At 47.8% G+C, this 20,998-nt stretch overlaps 1 protein-coding gene across 1 annotated transcript in view; it reads left to right on the top strand.

The window, feature by feature from the left end:
- MEI1 (meiotic double-stranded break formation protein 1) overlaps window positions 1–20,998 on the top strand; it is a 56,317-nt gene that overhangs the window by 28,837 nt on the left and 6,482 nt on the right. Inside the window, exons 18-27 of the mRNA XM_054016224.1 lie at window positions 407–581; window positions 685–832; window positions 1,360–1,644; window positions 5,285–5,450; window positions 7,699–7,803; window positions 9,907–10,017; window positions 10,641–10,822; window positions 14,045–14,126; window positions 15,063–15,253; window positions 15,702–15,783. Coding sequence (XP_053872199.1) covers window positions 407–581; window positions 685–832; window positions 1,360–1,644; window positions 5,285–5,450; window positions 7,699–7,803; window positions 9,907–10,017; window positions 10,641–10,822; window positions 14,045–14,126; window positions 15,063–15,253; window positions 15,702–15,783 — 1,527 coding nt within the window. The remainder of the gene's footprint in view (window positions 1–406; window positions 582–684; window positions 833–1,359; window positions 1,645–5,284; window positions 5,451–7,698; window positions 7,804–9,906; window positions 10,018–10,640; window positions 10,823–14,044; window positions 14,127–15,062; window positions 15,254–15,701; window positions 15,784–20,998) is intronic.

The following is a 20,998-nucleotide window of genomic DNA, read 5'->3' as shown; positions in this document are numbered from 1 at the left end:
CTAAGTGAAATGAGTGTGTCGGTTTCTCACTCGAGTTCTGGGTGGGTGCAGGTTTCTACACAAAAAACACTCTCACAGTTGGCACTAATTAGTATCTCTCTTGATGGCCTCAGCAGAGAGCCAAGGACTGAATGGGCCATGAAAGCAGAACTCCCTTCTCATCTTTAGATATGGTCTCACTAGGTTGGGTTGAGGCATGTACAGCAGATCTGCACCAGAGAATCATGCTTTGCTGTTGCTTGTACTATATCTGCTCTGGGGATAAATTTATCAGCCAGATCCCTCCCTGATTTTATACTCCTGACTTTGGGGTGGGGAACTATGCACCCCTTGCTCCAGACCTCTCTGCCTTTGCTCTGGTATTCCTGTGTCCTTCCTGTCCTTCTCATGCTGGTTTTGTTTCTAGAGCGAGAGATGTCTGAGCTCCTGCAGAGGAGTCTGCCCCAGTTAAACTGCAGTGTGCCTGAAAGCCTCACCCTCCTGTCAGAAACCCCAGATCCCTTCTGTTCAGATGAAGTGCTTCGTAGCCACCAATATTGCCTCCTGCTCCTCTTGTACTGTGCCTATGCCCTGGAAGACAGGTGAGCCAAGCCGTGTGGTTGAGGAGGGGGCAGCACTGTACACAGATACCAGAGGGTGCAGCCTGTCATCCTTACTGTTCCCCCTCCCCATCCTCGTTTGCAGGTTTGTTCCAGAGGCAGAATTATTCTCAGCCATAAGAAATTTCCTTCTGTCAGTGCAGGACCAGGGAGACTGTCCCCCTCCTTACGTCTTCAGAGCTGTTCTTTACCTTCTGGCTGTCTGTCAAGACAAAGGCGAAGCCTTAGACTTGGTAAAAGCTGATTTCATCATCACCAATCAGAGCTTCTTTAAGTTTTTTACTTTCTCCCCTCCACCCCAGAAAAGTGACTGTGTGTGATGGTCAGTGAATAGACTGGGGGAGCTCACACCATGTGTACTCTCAGGTTATTTAACTGTGACAAACACTTTGGGATAGAGATTGTATTGAATAAAGTTGTGTCCATGTGGGAAGGTGTTTGCATGATGGGTAGTCCTGGGAGTGCACGTGAATGCTGTTATAAATTCCATAGTTTCAGTCTCCTGAGAGCATCAGCAGCTTCTGCAGCAGGCTTTCTAACATTTCCTTACGGCTTTTTGCTGGGTCAGAGCACTGAACAGAGCTTACAAGAGTTTTTTAGACTTTGTGATTCAACAGCTTTCACAAGGACTGTATTTAGTTGGTATTGATAGGCTGCATAAACAGGGCACATAGTTGCACTTCTCATAATGGGGTCTCATCACATCAGCTTCATCTAATGGTAATATCTCTCTCTCTCCGTCTCTCTCCACTCTTGTCAGAGTCCACTATGTGCCATAAGGAGAGTCTTGGAGAATACATCAGATCTAAGCTTGGTCTATATTCATCATCCTCTTCTGCTTAAATTCTTCCTGCGTTACTCTGAGCTTATGGGCAGATTCGGTCGCCGGATCCTCCAGCTCTGGTTTTCCTGGGAAGACTACAGTCAGATTGAGACTGAAGATGCTGTCTCTGGGCTCTCCTCTGGCTTGCCTGATTATCCAAACAGCTTTACCACTTTGCTTCACATCCTGAAGGGCAATTCCAGTGTTTTACTCATTTTACTGGTATGTGACTTTCACAAGGACAGTTTGCCATCTGTGGCCCCGATTCAGGAGAGCACTTAAGCACATGGATAAGTGTTTTTTGAATCGGGGCCTAAGAGAGCAGTCTCACATATGCATATGCAGTCACAGACAGTGTCTGATTTGTAAAGAAAGAGGTGCTGGGGCTCAAGCAATAACGATAATACTGTTCCTAGAACAAAATGGCACCATTCGGCAAGGTCATGCTGCGTGGAGGAGGCTGTTTTGCAGAACAACATGGTGTCCTCCGCGCAGAGTGCCCTCTGCACACACCATACAAGCGAGGCCATGCCTTGCGTGCTAGTGTAGCATTACATGCTTTGCTATAAATGTCACAGCCCGCCACTGACAAGAGAGGGGCCAAGGCTGTGCCCCGGCACAAATTAAGCTCTGGTCACAAACCAGACATGCATACCTGACATGGGAAATGGGATTGTGGGCCTTTGTACCTGGGCAACCTGCCCAACCTGCCTGGAGGGCCTTCGGCAACCCAGATAGGTAGTGAAATCCATCACAAAGGTGCTGCGTAACTGCATTTGTTTATACATGGTACAAAAAAATTCACATGTACTGTGAGCTCCTTGCACACAGCTGGTTAATCTCTTCAGTGGTAGCTTTGCAAAAAGCTGCTCTGTTAACGTGGGGACTGTGATAGGCTATTGATGGATAGGAAAGAAAGGGAGGAATAAAGAGCTTTAATAATGGCATGTAAAGGCTAGAACTGAGGGAGCGTATTTATTAACTGGGAGGTGTTTCTTTGTGCTACTCCCAGGATTCCCAGGACTGTAAATAGCACCCTGTGCTCAGGGCCGGCTCTAGCATTTTTGCTGCTCCAAGCAGTGCAAAAAAAAAAAAAAAGCTGCGATCACGGCGGCAGCTCTACCGCCGCTTCATTCTACGGCAGCAATTCGGCGGTGGGTCCTTTGCTCCCAAAGGGAGTGACGGCTCCACCGCCGAATTGCCGCCGAAAGGGCCGGACGTGCCGCCTCCCTCTTCATTGGCCGCACCAGGCACCTGCTTGCTAGGCTGGTGCCTGGAGCCGGCCCTGCCTGTGCTGCTCTTACAAAACTGAAATCAAAAGCCTTTGGGATCAATGAGGCAAGGTCCTCCCAGCAGTTGGAATAATGAGCCAGACCCTCAGCTGCTGTAAATCAGTGTAGCTCCATTGAAGTCAGTGATTTGTTGTTATTTCTTCCCAAGCCTGATAAGGATACTATATATTTTTCAGAATAGAGACCTATTTCATTACTAAAACTACTAAGCTTTCAGATCAAGTAATAACACGCTCTTGGATAAGCAACCTCCCAAAATAATTATGAAATGAGGTAGGTTTTATTATGAGTAGGCACACACAAGGCAGCATACACAGGGCTTGGAGTGCTGGTACATCTGGCCTGGTCTAGGAGGTTGCAAAATATTTGTTTCTCTCCAGTTACTGAAAGGGCCAACAGACAGAATGGCCATTTCTTAGAGAAATCCTTCACCAGTTGGGACTAGGTTCCAGAATACTAAACCATATTCAGGCGCTTGATATTTCCAGAGCATCAGTGAAAGTGAATGATGAGCTGACAAATCAATGTGAATTAAAAGGATGACTTACCTACCCCATTATCTTTCACAATAATTTTGAAACCTTTCATCCAGCAAACTAAAATCAGGTTAAATATTACAGGTATAAACAAGTAAAAGAGAAACAAATTGCATCATTTGTGAATGATACTATGTTCCTGTTTTCCCATTTTCTCATTGCCATGCACTCCTACAGAAGGAAATTAAGTTAGCTCTGTTTCAGGCTTTAAAGTAAACTACAGTAAATCACAGATATTGGCAATTCACCTCTCTGCAGGGGTACAGCATGATCAGTTTGAATTTAGATAGGCTAATAAAACAGTCCAGTGTCTTGGCATAAATATTCCATCAGATATAAACCAAGCTTATGAGAAAAATAACCACCGCCTGTTAGGGCAAGTTAAAACTCTTGTAAAATGAAAAGACTTGTCACAGGAAGACAAAAATGAATATCCTTCCCAAAATGTTTTATTTGCTTAGCTGTTCTTATTAAAACTCTGGATTAGATAGGACAGATGGTGCGTGGCTTCATTTGGGACCGTTAGCTCCTGAGTAAAAAAAGAAAAATTTTAACACATACAGTGAAGACATTCTGCCAACTTTAGATTATATTCCTGTCCTGCACAGATGAAGGCCACCCTGGAGTGAATTCAAGACTAAATATAAGCAGTAGCTCATAGGAATGGTGTTGTATTGCATTAAGAACAAAGGACTTTTTGGGTCAGACCACTGGTCTATTTCTTGTGGTGATCAGTATCCTGTACCTCGCAGGAAGATGCAAGAAACCCCATAATGGAAGATTACGGAAAAACTTGCTCATAAGGGAAGTTTTTTCCTAACCCTGGGAAATAAGTGGTCAGCTCATGCATGTAAGCCTAAGGGTTTCTATCTCTTGGAAATATTTTATCCTGTAATGTAACTGTGGATGTTCTCATTATCCATATAAATATCTAATCCTTGCTTAATAGAATTCAAATCTTTATATCTTGTTGCAGTGAGTTCTGCAGGGCAATTATACATAATTGCGTGAAGGATTTCCTTTTATCACTATGAAATATGTTGCCTTTCTGTTTCACAGAATGTCCCCTTGTTCTGTATTACGAACTAGGGTAAATAGAAGCGCTCAATTTACCTTCTCTGAAGCATTCATTACTTTTATACTTCCATTGTGTCTCCTAGTACTCCTCTCTGAACACTCCCCATATTTTCAGTCTCTCTTCATATGGAAATTTCTCTATCCTTCATATGGCCTGTCTCTGAATCTGTTTCTTTGTAGGTCCCAAAGCACTTAAACATAAGCTTAACTTTAAGCACATACTTAAGTCCTTTCCTGTTCAGCAAACTCTGAAGTACATGCTTAAAGTAAAGCACGTGCTTAAGTGCTGTGCTGAATCTTTGCCAGAGTTAGTGGGAATTTAGCTATGAGACTCCAGGAAGGGCTATTCTTGGGGAGGGGCCGGGTGATGGACTAGATGATCTATACGTGTCTTTTCCATTTCTAATTTCTGTGATTCTAGGAATATTTGGTTTATGGTATCACACAATTGATCACTTTTATCCATTATGTTGCTTCTATATGTGCTAGGCTTCTAGGTCAAGAACTTTAAAAACAAGTGCCTAAAGTTAGGCTCATTAATCCATATTTAGGCACCTACCATAAGTGGCCTGATTTTTCAAAGCAGCAGTTCCCCATGAGAGTGGCGGGCTGCTCAGCACTCTTGAAACTCAGGCCACTGATTTGGGTGCCTAACTTGAGGCACTTGTTTTTAAAATTCTTGGACTTCAGCTTGCACTACTTCCTATGCCCATGCACTTGATAGCCACATATCAATACTTTAATTCTAACAGCCCATTTAAAGAAGGTGTGTGGCTATCAAAGAGGAGAGCCTTCCTGTGTTATACAGTATACTCTGCTTAATGGCCAAACTTAGTTTGGACATCCATATCGCTAGGGTGTCATTCTAGGAACCAGTGTAGCATAATGATAGTGAACAGCAATGACTTCTGCTGTTCACAGGACAGAAAGATAATGTCTGCACTTCTTCCCTCTCAGGACCTGGTCTGCTTGAGCACCACAGAAGTGGCTCACAAAGTTTTGGTGACCTTGAGTATGTTCCTGAAAAGAAACGAGGATGTTGTTGTCTGTGACCTCCTTCGGAGTCAGTTTCTACAGATCCTGCAGAAGCTTCTAGTGGAGAGCAGTTCCACTACGTTACAAGGTGAATCCGACTTGTAATTAGGGACCCACACCCTGAAATTTGCGAAAGGACTGGATAGCTCAAGGGGGTAACTCTAGGATAAAAAGCCTTTGATTTCAGAGTCACTGGTTCTAATCTAGGCCTTGCCCACGTAGGAAACCCTCCTAGTGGAGATATGAGTTATACCAGTTCCCTGAAATACATAGCACCTACATTAGGGCTCATGCTAGTAAAAAAAAATCACACCCATAACTGACATAGCTTTGCTGGCATAAGATTTAAATGTAGACCAGGCCCTAATTGCAGGGCTTGGTCTACATGCAGAAATTTACTGGCAGTACTGTACCACTACAGTTACACTGATATAACTCCCGTGTGGACACACTTTTATTCCAGAATCCATGTGCCTTTTCTGGTTTGCTTATGTCACTTTGAAAACAGTATAAATTAAACTTAAAAAGGGCATTCTGATTCTGGGGTAAAAGAATGTGCCCCTGGGAAGTTACATCAGTATAACTAGAGCTGTAAAGTTCTGCCAGTAAATGTCCTCATGTAGACACATTCTCAGGTAGCTAGTGGCTGAAAGTCATTCCTGTCTCTTTTCTGTTCAGTTCTCTATGCAGCATGAGTTGGTGGGGCTCAAGACAGTTCCTAGTGCATAGGCAACAACATGGGTGCAGATTATCCCACCTCTGCCTACTGTGGGGTTCTTATACCTTCCTCTGAAGCATCTGGTGCTGGCCACTATCAGAGACAGAGTACGAGGCGAGATAGACCTGAGGTCTGATCTACCATTGCAATACCTGTATTCCTAACATCACAGGCACCTGCTTGTGTTGCGGTTTATGCTAGCTGTGGCCCAGTTATTCATAGTTTCATCTGGGAAGCCAATGACCGAATGAGCCTTGGAGACTTAAATTCTTTCCCCCCACTGGAGGTGGCCCCTTTGACAAGGTCTGTGGCAAATCAGGGAAGGGGCAGTGTATCTGGAAAACTTGTATAAATAACCAGAGGGCTTTGGGCTCAAGTTCTCTGAACCCCAAGTGGACTTTAAAAAAGCAGTTAAACCTCCTCTCCCAAAAGGAAAACCCCCTAAGCAGCATTGGGAAAAGTTTTTCTAAGGCTATGGTAATTTATCCTGCATATATCACTCAGACACACATACAAACACACACACATATGTAACTATTCACCTGTGTGCTGCCCGGCAGAGAGAGGCTCAGGTGGAGGCAGGGGAGGAAGGATGGCTTTGTGGTTAGCTTGAGGACTGAAGCTCTGGAGACATAGTTTCAATTCCCTGCTCTGCCCCAGCCATCCGTTGTGACCCTGTGCAAGTTGTTCAGTCACCACGTGCCTCAGGTTCCCATCTGCAAAATGGGGATACTAATGCTCCCTTACATCCCAGGGGCATTGTGAGGATTAATACATTAGAGTGTGAGGTGCCACAGAATTGGGTTTGTTTAGTTTGGAAAAGAGAAGACTGAGAGGGGACATGATAGCAGTTTTCAGGCATTTAAAAGGGTGTCATAAGGAGGAGGGAGAAAACCTTTTCATCTTAGCCTCTAAGGATAGAACAAGAAGCAATGGGTTTAAACTGCAGCAAGGGAGGTCTAGGTTGGACATTAGGAAAAAGTTCCTAACTGTCAGGGTGGTTAAACACTGGAATAAATTGCCTAGGGAGGTTGTGGAATCTCCATCTCTGGAGATATTTAAGAGTAGGTTAGATAAATGTCTATCAGGGATGGTCTAGACAGTATTTGGTCCTGCCATGCGGCGGGGGACTGGACTCGATGACCTCTCGAGGTCCCTTCCAGTCCTAGAATCTATGAATCTATGAATCTATAATTAAGTAAGACGGATAACAGTTTGGATAAAAGGCATCAGAATGGAAAGAAATGCTTTCCAGCTTCTCAGAGGGTTTTGGACCCTTTTGTAAAAATGTAGGTGAGAGAGTCCCTTAAATGGCTCACTAAGAAAGTGAAATACAAGTTCTGTGCTGAAGGGGCTCTGGCCTCCTGGGAGAGGAAGTATTACCCCCTATCCCATCCCTTTTTCTCTTCTCTAGCTAATCTAGAACAGTGTTGGTGGGACCCAGCTGTTGAAGGGAAGGAAGCTCAGCCCTGATCTAGAGTGAACAAGGGGGTTGGGATGGCAGAGATGGTGGGAGTCAGTTTACAACTCCCCACCCCACCCAGCTCCAAAATGTGCAGTACCTATCAGACAGCAGGAGGATGGAGCGCATCGACCAACTCTTCATATCCTTTCTTAGCTAGCAAGAACCTGCCTCTGTTGCTGAGACTTCTCTTCCTGGTGCAGCTGAGGAATGAGGCTGAGAGAGAGCTGGACAGCACAGACTTCAAGCTGCTTCACCATGGTAAGCCTCTGCATCCATTTTTTTCCTGTTGGGATGTGATTCTGCATTCCCCAGGGTGCTCTAACCCAGCGGTTCTGTACTGAGACCAAGGGCCTGGTTCTTATTGGAGTGCAGGTCCCGTTACTCTGCCCTGGCAGTAAATTTCATCACATTTACAGTCACTTAAAGGTCCCTTTCCACTGCCAGAGTGTGGTGTAAAGAGTCTGTACTATATAAATGAAGATCAAGCTGTGAGACTGTTTCCTCTGCTTCCTGCCTTTAAAGCACCTTTGTTGCCTGAGACCTCACATCAAGGCCAAAGTTTTTTTCCCTTTGGGTGGGACTGGACTGGATGCGAATGGAGTCCATCATTGGTGCCCTTTAGGCGGCAGGAGTGGGTTGCTGATGTGCAATGCATTGCCTGCCTGTGTCCTGCACCAGTGGCTGAGCAGATGGTCTCTGCCGTACTCATAGTCCTGGGAATGAGGTTTGAAGTGGAGGATACTTCTAGCCTCCAGCAGCCACAGGGAACCAGAGAATGAGGCTGGGTATTGTGCTTAGCTCTCACATGTAGCTGGAGGGAAATGCAATAGCCAGGGCTTTAGGCAGCTGAAAATTACTCCAGACTCCTTCAGACAAGATTTTGAACCTCTGATGCTCCTTTTTGCCTATGTAGTTATGTCACATCTCTCTTTCCCTTCTGAAACCCATCTGTGTACTTCTGTATCTGTCTCCACTCCTCAGGAGCAGAAAATCTCCCTCCTCCTTTCTCAGTTTATTCTGGTTCTCCTTCTGCAGACAAGGCAGAGAAGGGGAAGCCGCATGTAGGAAAATGAAATCAGATGGGCCTTTTCATGGCAGGCCTCAAAGATGTGCTTTGGGCTGCTGGAACATACCCTTTCACCTGTCTGTGCATGTGGGGACAGCAGATGGATGTGTCATGCAAGCTGCTCAGTGATCATAGACATTAGAGATGGAAAAGAGGTTACTAGATCATCTGCTCCCTCCTCTCCTATTTCCCACCAGGGCCAATGCAGGGATATTCTTTACAGTGTTCTTCAAGTGCTATCCTTTCAATGGAATAGCGCTGCCCGGGGGTGCTATTCCATTGAAAGATCCACATTTTGGTGCTTCCACTACTTTCCTTGTGACTATTCCACAGATTCTCAGGTAGCAGCTAACTAAAGAAGTCAGGAAGAAGCATCTCCTTTTAGACTGTCAGCTTTTCTGAGTAGGGGACGGTCTTTTTGTTATGTTTGTACTAACCTAGCATACTGGGGTTGGAGCCTCCAGGCTGTACTGCAACACAGGTAGTAAATGGGCAGGCAATTCATCATGGTGTTTCTTGCACTTTCCTCTGAAGTATCTGGTGCTGCCTTTCTCTGAGACAGAATACAGGACTGGATGGACCATGGTGTTGGTCTGATATGGCAGTTATAATAATATATGGAGATATACCTATCTCATAGAGCTGGAAGGGACCCTGAAAGGTCATTGAGTCCAGCCCCCTGCCGTCACTAGCAGGACTAAGTACTGATTTTGCCCCAGATCCCTAAGTGACTCCCTTAAGGATTGAACTCACAACCCTGGGTTTAACAGGCCAATGCTCAAACCACTGAGTTATCCCTCCCCTCAGTTCTGTGCTTAGCCTTTCAGTCCTTGACCTTCTCCAAGGCCTTCTTGATAGACACCATCCCCAAATGTTTGATGTTATGAACAAACAATATACACACGTAACAGTTTATCTCCCAATCCATCACTATTGGGCCCCTCATCCTCCCATGCTCTCTGCCCCAACCCTTTGTTTTGCTGTTGTCATCCCTTGCTGCACTCTGTCTAGTATAGAACATAATCTCTTTGTTGCAGGGGCCAGTCAGTCTGTATGAGTTACGCACCATGCACACCTGGGATGCTGCATTAACTTGTACTCTTTGTTTAGCCAAATTACTGTGTTAGTTTTGTTAATTTTCCTCAATCCCTCCAGCCAATCCATCATTTTGTTGCTCTTATATGAATTCTCTCCAGTTAAATGGCATCTTTCTTGTAGTGAGCTGCTCAGAATTCTCTTTATATCAGATATTTTTGAGGGTGCTGTGTATTGATATATATTGTTCTGTCTTCTAGTCAGTAACCTCTGTGGGAAATGCAGACCAGGAGATGTTGAGCTGCTGCAGCCTTCCTTGAACTTCCTGTATTGGAGCCTTCACCAGACAACAACATGTAGTCAACAGAGAGGTGAAGTGAAATTGTGTCAAATGATGTGGGGTTGGATGATTTCACTGAATTAGTCTCATCGTGGTTGTAGCTGGGCTAACTAAGGTAATAAGGGCAATCAATGACAACTGATCACCTCCATGGGGAAGTCAAGAAGGAGTTTTTTCCTTCCATTTACAGCATTATGCAGTTGGCCAGGTGCATTATGGGGTTGGGGCATGGTTTTTGTTTTTTGCCTCAGGGTTCAGGTATTGGCCACTGTGGAGCAGGGGACTAGCTTTGTTTTACTTGTTCATACAACAGCTAGCTAGCACTATAGGGCCCTGATGCCTGAATGGGGCTTCCAGGCTCTACCCTAAATTAAATAATAATAGCAGAGAGAGGAAGATCAAGATGGCCACCGTACTATATTATTTTAACGCTGTTTATTCTATTAGCTATATCAGAGATCACATCTGTGTGGCAGAAGGTGGAATGCCAGACTAGACTGACCACTGGTCTGAGGTGCTGTGCCCTGTGGGTTTTTTTGGTTGCCTCTTGATTGTAGTGGCTTGCTTAAATCACTTGTGTCACATACATGCTGATTCCTTCTATGCCATCCCAGCAGACTCTTGAAGCCTGTTGTACCCTTTTCTCCTGCATAGTGGTGGCTGTACTGCTCTCTAGTGTGCCTTTGTTGGAGTTGCTCCAGAAGGTTTTGGAGCTCACCTGGATGTGGCCCTGTCGCTCTGGACCTGCTTTATCTTCATCCGAAGAGGCACTTCTCTGCTCTGCTTGGCTGCTGACTGCTTCCCTCTTAGTTCATCAGCATCGTTACAACTCTGAGGTTAGAATTCTGTCAAGCCAGAACCCAAGCTGTGAGAGAACAGTCATCATGCTAAAATAAAATCCCCGTTCACAGGCAGAAATGATTCACATTGGCCTGGACTCTGCTGACCTTTGCAGTTACTGCACTGTTCTGTGCAGGGGATTCCTAGTTCTGGTCTCCTGGTCTCCCAGCCTGGCAGAGGGCTAGGAATCCTATCAGGTGGTTAGCTAAGGCCTGGTCTACACTAAGGGTGGGGATCGATCTAAATTAGGCAACTTCAGCTATGTGAATAACATAGCTGAAGCCAACGTACTTAGATCTACTTACTGCGGTATCTTCACTGTGGAAAGTCGATGGCTGATGCTCTCCTGTTGACTCTGCCTGCGCCTCTCGCCCTGGTGGAGTACTGGAGTCAATGGGAGAGTGCTCAGTGGTCGATTTATTGCGTCTAGAGTAAACGCGAAAAATTGACACCCCCCCAGCCGCCCCGCTGGATCGATCGCTGCCCGTCGATCCAGCGGGTAATGTAGACAAGCCCTTAGATGTAAACCATTTGAGGGCTCAGGAGAAGGGTGGTGATCCTGGGGAAAAATCTCCAAACTCCCCTTTCCCCCCAAAAAGCTAAATTCTCTGTGAGAGAGTGATACATTTTAAAGGTGCTTTTCAGGAGGCTAACAACCATTCTGTAAATTATAAACCATTTTGTTGGTGCTCTCTATTGGACTTACAGGTAACTGTGAATGGAATATTCTCTAACACCAATGCAGGGGGTGACCTTCCCATCTAAATATATATGCTGGTGCCTTGTGATAAAATGGAGTTAAAGCCTCAGTGGCATGAACTTAGGCTCTGATCCTGCAAACACTCACACAAATGCTGAAATTGACTCATGAGTAGTCCTGTTGAAGTTAGCGGGGCTACTCATAGTCAGTGAAGTTACCCAAGTGAGTAAGCTTGTGCAGGATTGGGGCCTAAGTCTGTATGGCCAGGAAAGGATGCACAGTTTTTGGGCCCCCTTAATGGGTGTGTAGCCCCTTGTAATTCCTTGCAGCACTGGACTTTTCCATAGAAAGACTGATGTGTTTCTAACCTGTCCATTGGATATATCTGTAACCTGCAAAAGGCTCAGCTTCTCAGGGCTTACAAACCTAACATCATGAGATACTGGGTGAGGAATAGAGGCCTTGAGACAAATCAGTCAGTTTGTCGTCTCACGTACACTTTCTCCTCTGAAACACACTCTTCAAGGCTGTGATGTTGTGAAGGCTCTAGGGACTGTGTTATCCTGGTGACTACTAATGTTGTGCTGTGTCTTTCGGGAGACCCAGGTTTGGTTTTCCCAGCCCAGATTGATCACTGGGATGTGAGCATTTACTGTCTTGTAAGCCTATCTCTTAAATTCAGCAGTACTTGACTGGCATGACAGCCTACACGGGTACTGCCACAGAGAGCTCTCTAGTATCAGTCAGAGGTAATTAGGTGGTGGACTTAGGAATGCCTCAGGGATCAGACTGAGCAGTGAGACTCTTCAGTGGTATTTCTCTGGAAGTCCCATTAGTTTCTGAAGAATTTAAGCTTTCCTTAAAAATGGGGGGAGGGATAGAGCCATTGTTGTTCTCTGGCTGCTTTCCACTGTTCCATTGCTGCTCATGCAGTACTTCTGGAGTGACGCAAAGCAGCCACATCTGGCCCAGAGCTTTTTGCCTTTATGGTTGTGAATGAGAGCTGATGCCATGCTGTCTCCCCGAGTCTGCAAATATTTAGATGGAAAGAACATCTTAGAAAAGTGTGAACTGCCCTCCGTGGGGTGTTAATGAGTTCGCTTTATCTGCCAGCATCAGGTTTGGTCATTATCTCTTTTACTGCTGATCATTTAGTAGAAACAACTAGCTCAGGGGTGGGCAAATTATGGCCCGTGGGCCAGATCCGGCCAGTCAGGGCTTTGGATCCGTCCCGCAGGATTGCCATCCCTGTGGCGCCGCGGAGCCTGCACCACTGCTGGAAGTGGCCAGCACCACGTCCCTGCAGCCCCCGGGGGGGGGGGGGGGGGAGCAGAGGGCTCCATGCGCTGCCCTCGCCTGTAGGCACTGCCCCCTGCAGCTCCCATTGGCCAGGAACAAGGAACCATGGCCAATGGGAGCTTCGGGGGAAGTATCCACAGGCGAGGGCAGCACGCAAAGCCCTCTGTCTCCCACCCTTCCAGCAGCCGCAGGGATGTGGTGCTGGCTGCTTCTGGGAATGGCGCGGGGCCACAGCAGGCAGACAGGGCGCCTGTCTTTGCGCCACTGCTACCCCGGAGCTGCTCCAGTTAAGTAGCACCAGGCCAGAGCCTGCACCCCCCACCCCAACCCCCTGCATGACCCTCCTGCACCTCGCACCCCTCCTACACCCCAACCCCCTGCCGCACCCCTCCTGTACCTCAACCCCCTGCCCTGAGCCCCCTCTCTCACCCCGCACCCTCCTGCGCCCCAACCCCTTGTCCTGAGCCCCTTCCTGCACACCACACCCCCTCCCACACCCCGCACTCCCTCCTGCACCCCAACTCCCTGCCCCAGCCCTACATTCATGGCCCTGCATGCAATTTCCCCACCCAGATGTGGCCCTCGGACCAAAAAGTTTGCCCATCCCTGAACTAGCTGTTTGGGGAAACCAGGCAGAGTGCAGGATAACAAGTGGAGCTTGGGCCCCAGTCATTCCTTCTCCAATCTGACCCCTGAAATCATGTCATCTTTACCTAGTAACATATTTCCAAATGTTCAGTTATGGACACTGTCTAAAGAAATAATTGATTACAATCTATAGGTACCTTTGTGGAGAACAAATATTTTGATAATGGACTCTTCAGTCTATCAGGGGAATGGTCTTATATGATCCAGTGGCTGGAAGTTGAAGCTAGACAAATTGAGACTGGAAACGAGGCATACATTTTTAACAGTGAGTGTAATTAACCATTGGAACCACTTACCAAGGGCTGTGGTGGATTCTCCGTCACTGGTGATTTTTAAATCAAGACTGGCTGTTTTTCTAAAAGATCTGCTGTAGGAATTATTTTGGGGAAGTTCTATGGCCTGTGTTATACAGGAGGTCAGGCTAGATGAACAAAATGGTCCCTTCTGGCCTTGGAATCTATGAGAATTAAGAGCATTTAAGGGGACAGTCTTCCACCTGATAACCTGTTGATTCAACACCAGAGACAGGCTTTTATTCATTCTTCTTTCACCCAGTGTTTTATTCTCCTAGGTTCACCAGACGATCTCTCTGGATGTAGAAAAGGTCCTGAATGCAGTTATCTTCAGAAGGAAGAAGCCTGCACTGCTCTTAGGTATGCAGAGGCTGTCTAGGGTCATGTTCCTGCTGCCTGGGACCAATAACTGGCACTTGCCTAGTTCCACAACTGTTTAAAGTAGATAGGGAGAATGTTGGGAGAGAAGTTGAGACTATTCGAAGGCAAAAAGAACATAAATAAGAGTGACCGATGTACTGGAGGTGAACATGCAGGTGGGAGTTTGGCACCTTTGGTGCATTTATCTTTGTCCACATGGGTGGCGGGTATCATAGGCTGAGGGAGGCTGTGCCTCCCCAAACAGCCAGGCGTGGCCCCGCCCATGCTCCACCCACAGGTCCCCTCCTCCTGCGTCCCGCTCTGCGGCTCCCCCTGTGCAGTAGCCGTGCTACCTGCCCTCCCGGCGCTCTGGGGCTGGGGGAACTAGGGCCGCGCCGCCCATCCTCCTGGACTCTGGTCCTGAGGGCACTAGCTTGGGGCAGGGGCTGGCGGCTCTCGTGGGGAGGGGGTGCAGAAGGGGCGTGGCCTCAGGTGGAAGGGGCAGGGCTGGGGGCTAGCCTCCCCCAGCCGATGGTTCACATGCCGCCCATGTTTGTCCATACAGATTTGGGGTACTTGGGGCAAAGGTAAAATGAGTTTGGTGGTGGTCATCCCTGGTGGATATTTTTTCATTTCTTGAAACTACCATAGAGTTAGGTAACAGGGCTTGAAACTGAGCAAGAGTTGGAATAACAAGTGAGGTGGTGCTCCAGGGCCGGGTGTGTGGGGACTTAGTTTAGTGGCATTCATGCCTGCAGACACTAGCCAGTGCAATCTCCCTTTAATAGGTCCTGAAAATAAATCCACCCAACTTTTCCTTCTCTCCTCTGTCAGGCTTTGCTCTGGGCATTCATGTGCAGGGTTGGGTTCCTTGGTGCTGAATGGTTTTGGTTTCATGGGGTTGGGGTGGGGAATAACAAGCAGTTGTGTGTGCAGTCAGTATCCTTCAGTTCCTGCGAGCCATCCTCAGACAGAACTTCTCTTCCTCGCTGCTGGTGCTCGTAGTCCAGCCTACAGCCCAAAGCAGGATGGAGCCATCATTGTCAGAGGACGATGCCTCCCTGTATCCACTGGTCACGTGGCAGGTGCTCTCGCTTGTTGTCAGTCTGCAGAACCTTCTGGTCCAGGTATATTTACAGACATAAATAAACACAGATTAGTCTGAGGAAAAACACCTCAAATAACATGGCCCAAGGGAATTTCTCCCCTACTTCACCCCTTACAGAATGATAGAAATTTGATCTGTAAGGAAGCATTAGACCATATTCTCCCACCACAGCCAGTGCAGGGCTGTTATATACGGTATATCCTCCAGGACTTTGACCAGTCCAGCATGCTTTCACCATTTCCCTTGGGACACTGTTCCTCAGTCTTATAATTTCTGAACCAAGTTCTGGCCTCATATGACTTTATGGTGAACTGAGTGCAGAGCTGGCTTTGTAAGTGCATTGTATATTGCATGCCCTGAGGACGATGAAAAGTGTAATTTGCCTAAGCTACACCTTTTGCACCTCCTGTCTCTTGAATTTTCCTCTCTCAACAACATCGCCCTCATTCTTTTCTCTGTGTTTTCAGAAAGACCTATTGCTGTCTCAGACTGTTGTTGCCTGCCTGGAGGTCTTAATGGAGTACCTGCATAAGAGGAACCAGGGCATCGGTAAACCGCCCAGTCCTTGCTCATTTGGGCCTCAATCCTACTGAGCCTTCTGGCCCTAATCCAACAAGCACATGTCTGACGTCAAGCCCGTGGCTACAGTCCCATTGAAATCAAAGGAACTACTTGTGTGTCTAAAGTTAATCACGTGCTTCGGTGCATTGTTGGATTGAGGCCAGAACACCCAGGCCTCTGCAGAATCGAACCCTTGCTGTGGTCATGAATCCATCCCATGGTTGGTTTTCAAAAGAACAAAAATCACGCTCCCCATCCTCATGTCTGCTATGATTGAAAAGACTAGATAGCTTGGGAATGGGATTCAGAACCTTTCACCTGCTGGTCATTTGTTCCACTCCTTGAGGCCAGAACAACTAGGTGACTGAGGGGCCGAGAATGGATATGGAACCTTTTACCTGTAGGTTGCCAGTTGGACTTTGGTCCCAGGTTAGGGGCACAGGGAAATGGGATATGGAAATGGTGGCATTCCCAGAGACCAAGAGTTCAACACAGAATTTGAACTCAAGAACCCCATGTCTCAGTGTGCTCTGCTGGCGTGCAGAAGATTTCTTACAGTGGAGCCAGTGGAATAGAAGGTTTCCCTTAGTTCCAGCCTCCTGAATCAGGGCAGTGGGCTCTGTCTTCAGTCTTGAAACAGAAAAGTTCCCTGCTCCATGACCCATTCGAATCAGTCACAGAGGGTACGTCTACCCAGCAAGGAGGAGCCCACAGCAGCAAATCTCAGACCTTGGTGTAACACACTGCTGGGGACACCCAGAGCTGTGAGTCACTGCGTTACCTCTCTGCCTCAACAAAAGTGATCTTTGCTGGAGGTTAGATTATGTCAGCTCCCTGCCCCACCAATCTGTCTTGCTGACCAGCAAACTCCTCAAGGCTCTCCCAGTCCAAACCTTGCCTCGCAAGTAATGATCAGTGAACTCCAGCCACCCAGCTCCTCAAAGTGACGTTTCTCTGCAGTGCACAGCAGCTATCACTGTACATTCACTGAGGATATTAAGTTTGCTGCTCTGTTAAATAGTCAGTACATTACATCTTAATTTAACTGGGGTAAACACATCCTTTCTTCAACCACAGCACTGAATGGGTTTATAGTAAAACAAGTTTATTAAACAAAAGTTATGGTTAAGTCAGACCAAGTAAAAGGCATAAAGGTAGAAATGGTTACAAGCAAATAAAAGTGAAAACAGGCCTCTAAAAGACTAAAACTTAATCTAGCAAGATACAGTCTTTGTTCAAGGTAGGCTCTCTTCCCCCACAGTTGTCTTTCCAGCTTTTTCTGGCAGGATCCAGTTGGTTCCTTTGTCTCCTAAGGTGAAGGATATGGAATCTTTCTGTGTTCCCTATAGCCTCAAGGGGATTGTGTTTGTCTTACAAGTCAGGAAGGCCTCTTGGCGATTCAGTCTCCTGTCTTTCTGTGGGATGCAGGAGCCATCTTAATTCTCTGTCTCTTGAGTTCATGATCAGGATAACCCCCATTGGTTTAACTTGATAGCTTTGTTTATTGCTAATATCTAAATTGAGGTAAACCCACATTCCTTTGTCTAGGACAGACCTGTTTATTACCTTTCCCTGGGGTAGGCTGTCTGGTCTTAATCATGTTAGAGAGAATTCATAACTTCACATAGAACATTAATTCATGCATTTTACAGTGATAGTAATAACCAGCATGTTATTAGCTTTCATATGATGCCTTACACAATATCTTTGGATAAATATCATGATGACAGTGTTGGGGGTAGTGAGTTAAATCATAGAATATCAGGGTTAGAAGGGACCTCAGGAGGTTATCTAGTCCAATCCGCTGCTCAAAGCAGGACCAATCCCCAGACAGATTTTTTCCCCAGATCCCTAAATGGCCCCTTCAAGGATTGAGCTCACATCCCTGGGTTCAGCAGGCCAATGCTCAAACCACTGAGCTATCCCTCCCACCAGAATTGGCTGTGTCTGATGAGAGACAATGTACCCTATGTCAGTGGGCATTAAGGGCTGTTCGGGTCACTCCTGGATCTACAGACTCCGGCTTGCGGGGCTCTCACTACAGTGCTAAAAATACTTTGTAGACCCTAGGCATCAGGCTGGAGCTGAGGATCTGAAGCCCACTGCCATCCCTAGGCTTCAGAGCCCAAGGTCCACCTTGAGCTGCAACTTCAAAGCAGGCTACACAGCTGTTTTTAGAGCACTAACCCTTGGCTAGGAGGCTTGCTTAGATCCATTCATAGATTCCAAAGGCAAAAGGGACCTTTGTGATCATCTAGTCTGACCTCCTGTATAACCCAGGCCATGGAATTATTTTGGGGACATTCTTAGAGCAGATATTTTTGAAAAATACCAATCTTGATTTACAAATCATCTATGATGGAGAATCAACCATGACCCTTGTTAAATTGTTCCGATGGTTAATTACCCTCACTGTTAAAAATTTACACCTAATTTCCAGTCTGAATTTGTCTAGCTTCAACTTCTAGCCATTGGATCTTGTTACACATTTCTCTGCTAGATTGAAGACCCCATTATTAACTATTTGTTCCCCCATGTAGATAGTTGCAGACTATGATCACGTCACCCCTTAACCTTCTCTTTGTTAAGATAAATAGATTAGACTCAAGGAGTTCAATCGCTATAAGGTATGTCTTCTAATCCTTTAATCATTCTCTTGTCTTTTCTCTGAACTCTCTCCAATTTATCAACATCCTTTTTTGAATGGTGGGCACCAGAACTGGACACAGTATTCCAGCAGCAGTCGCACCAGTGCCAAACAGAGGTAAAATAGCCTCTCTACTCTACTGTACTCTACTCACTCAAGATTCACCTGTTTATGCATCCAAGAATCACATTGGCCCTTTTGGCCACAGCATCACTGGGAACTGACATTCAGGTGATTAACCACCACAACCCCCAAATCTTTTTCAGAGTCTCTGCTTCTCAGGATAGAGTCCCCCATCATGTCGATATAGCCTACGTTTTTTGTTACTAGATGTATACGTTTACACTTAGCCATATTAAAATGCGTATTAAAATGGTTTGCTTGCACCCAGTTTACCAAGCAATCCAGATCACTCTGAATCAGTGACCTGTCCTCTTCATTATTTATCACTCCCCCAATTTTTGTGTCATCTGCAAACTTTATCAGTGATGAGTTTATGTTTTCTTCCAAGTCATTGATAAAAATATTAAATAGCCTAGGGTCAAGAACCCATCCCTGCAGAACCCCGCTGGAAACACGTCTACTTGATGACGATCCCCCATTCAGTGGCGTAGCCAGGATCTAAGAGCAGGGGGAGCAAACATAAAAAAGGTGCCCCCCCTTGGCTCCTCCTCTGGCCACGCCCCCCTGGCTCCTCCTCCGGCCACTCAGCACGCCCCCGCCTTTGGCTGGCTCCTCCAGCCGCGCTGCCCCCCGCCCCATTGGCTGCCAGCCATGCTATGCGGGCTGCCTTGCTGCCCTCCCCCCCCCGCTCCTCCGGCTGCTGGCCATGCTGTGCGGGCCGCCCTGCTGCAGGGAGCGCGGCTCAGGCGCCTGGGGACGGCTCCACAAGGTGGGGTGGCAGGGGGTTCCGCAGCAGGCCGGGACCAGCAGGGCTCGCTCGCAGAGGTGTCGGGGCTCGCCCTGAGCGGGGTTGTTCTCCCGTCCCCTGGGCAGGCTGGGAGCCCGGCGCCGAGCCCGCAGTAACGCTCCCTCCCGCTGGCGCCCAGCGCCATGGCCGCACCCCCCCCAAACTTTGCCTCGGGCCGGGCACAGAGGTGCAGCTGGCTCCCAGCCCGCCACCCGCGCCCTGAGTCCCACGGCCCCGCCGCACCTGGGCAGGAGCTGGCGGCCACTCTCCGCTCCCCTTCCCATGTGGCGGCCAGCATGGATGGGCCCCTGAACCTCTCCACCACCCTGTGGGCAGCAGCAGCCAACCGGAGCGGCGGTGGCCCTGCCTGGCCGGGCCACGCTGTCGGTGTTCAGCGTGCTGCTGCTTACCCTGCTGGCACTGCTGGCGGCCGCTGCCTTCCTGTGGAACGGGATGATGCTGGCCGCCATCCTGCAGGTGTGCACCTTCCACCGCGTGCCCCACAACCTGGTAGCCTCCATGGCCATCTAGTGCTGCCCCCCACCCCGCTCCTCCGGCCGCGCTGTGCAGGCCGCCCTGCTGCGCCTCCCTCCTCCGGCTGCGGCTGCTGGCCGCGCTGCGGGCCGCCCTGTTGCACCTTCCTGCCCCCTTCTCCCGCTCCCGGGGCAGCCGAGTGCCCCCTCCCCTTGTCTGCTCTGCTCCCTTCCCCGCTGCGGGTGCACTGAGCCAGGACGTTCTCAGCGGGGCGGCCGGCAGCACTGAGTCTGAGCCCAGCCAAAACTCAGCCTTTCCCTCCCAAGGCTGCTGCCAAGGCACCCAGCCTCCTCCCCTCTCCCCCCGGCTGCTGGCCCCCCTATCGTCGGGCAGCATGCACCCAGCCCAGCCCTGCTGCCGTGCATGCTCCCCCCAAACCCCCACTGCCGCGCGCCCTGGCCCAGCCCGAGCGCTCCGGACCTGAACGGGCCCAGCAGTGCAGGTGCACGCAGCCCGTCTCCGCTCTTTACCTGGCCGCCTGGCGTGCTCCTCCGGACGCGCCCGCAACCCCCCCCTTCCATGGTTCCTCCAGCCGTGCTGCCCTTCAGAGAGGAGCAGGCCCCGCCCACTGGCACTATATAAGGTAACCCCTAAGACTCCGCTTTTGAAAAATGTGATTAGGGGAAGCAGCTGCTTCCCCTGCACCCCACTAGCTACGCTACTGCCCCCATTTACAGTTACATTTTGAGACCTATCAGCCCATTTATAATCTATTTAATGCGTGTCATGTTAATTTTATATTATTCTAGTTTTTAATCAAAATACTGTGCGGTACAAAGTCACATGCCTTAAAGAAGTCTAAGTATAATATATCGACATTATTGTCTTTATCAACCAAGCTTATAACCTCATCAAAAAAAGAAAAAAGTTGATTTGCATTAATTACATTATCCTCCCTTAATTCTTTATTAATCAAGTCCCATATCAACTGTTTTGTTATCTTGCCTGAGATCAATGTGGCTTACAGGCATATGATTATCCTGTTACTCTGTTTATCCTTCTAGTCTTCTGGAACTTCCCCATACTCAAAGACTTACTGAAAATCAATATTAATGGTCCAGCGAACTTCTCAGCCAGCTCTTTTAAAACTTTTGGATTCTGGTTATCTGGAG

This window comes from Malaclemys terrapin, chromosome 1, assembly GCF_027887155.1.
Source record: "Malaclemys terrapin pileata isolate rMalTer1 chromosome 1, rMalTer1.hap1, whole genome shotgun sequence".
Classification (NCBI taxonomy): domain Eukaryota; kingdom Metazoa; phylum Chordata; order Testudines; family Emydidae; genus Malaclemys; species Malaclemys terrapin.
Note: the sequence above shows the minus strand (reverse complement) of the source record. Positions and strands in the feature narration are given on the sequence as shown.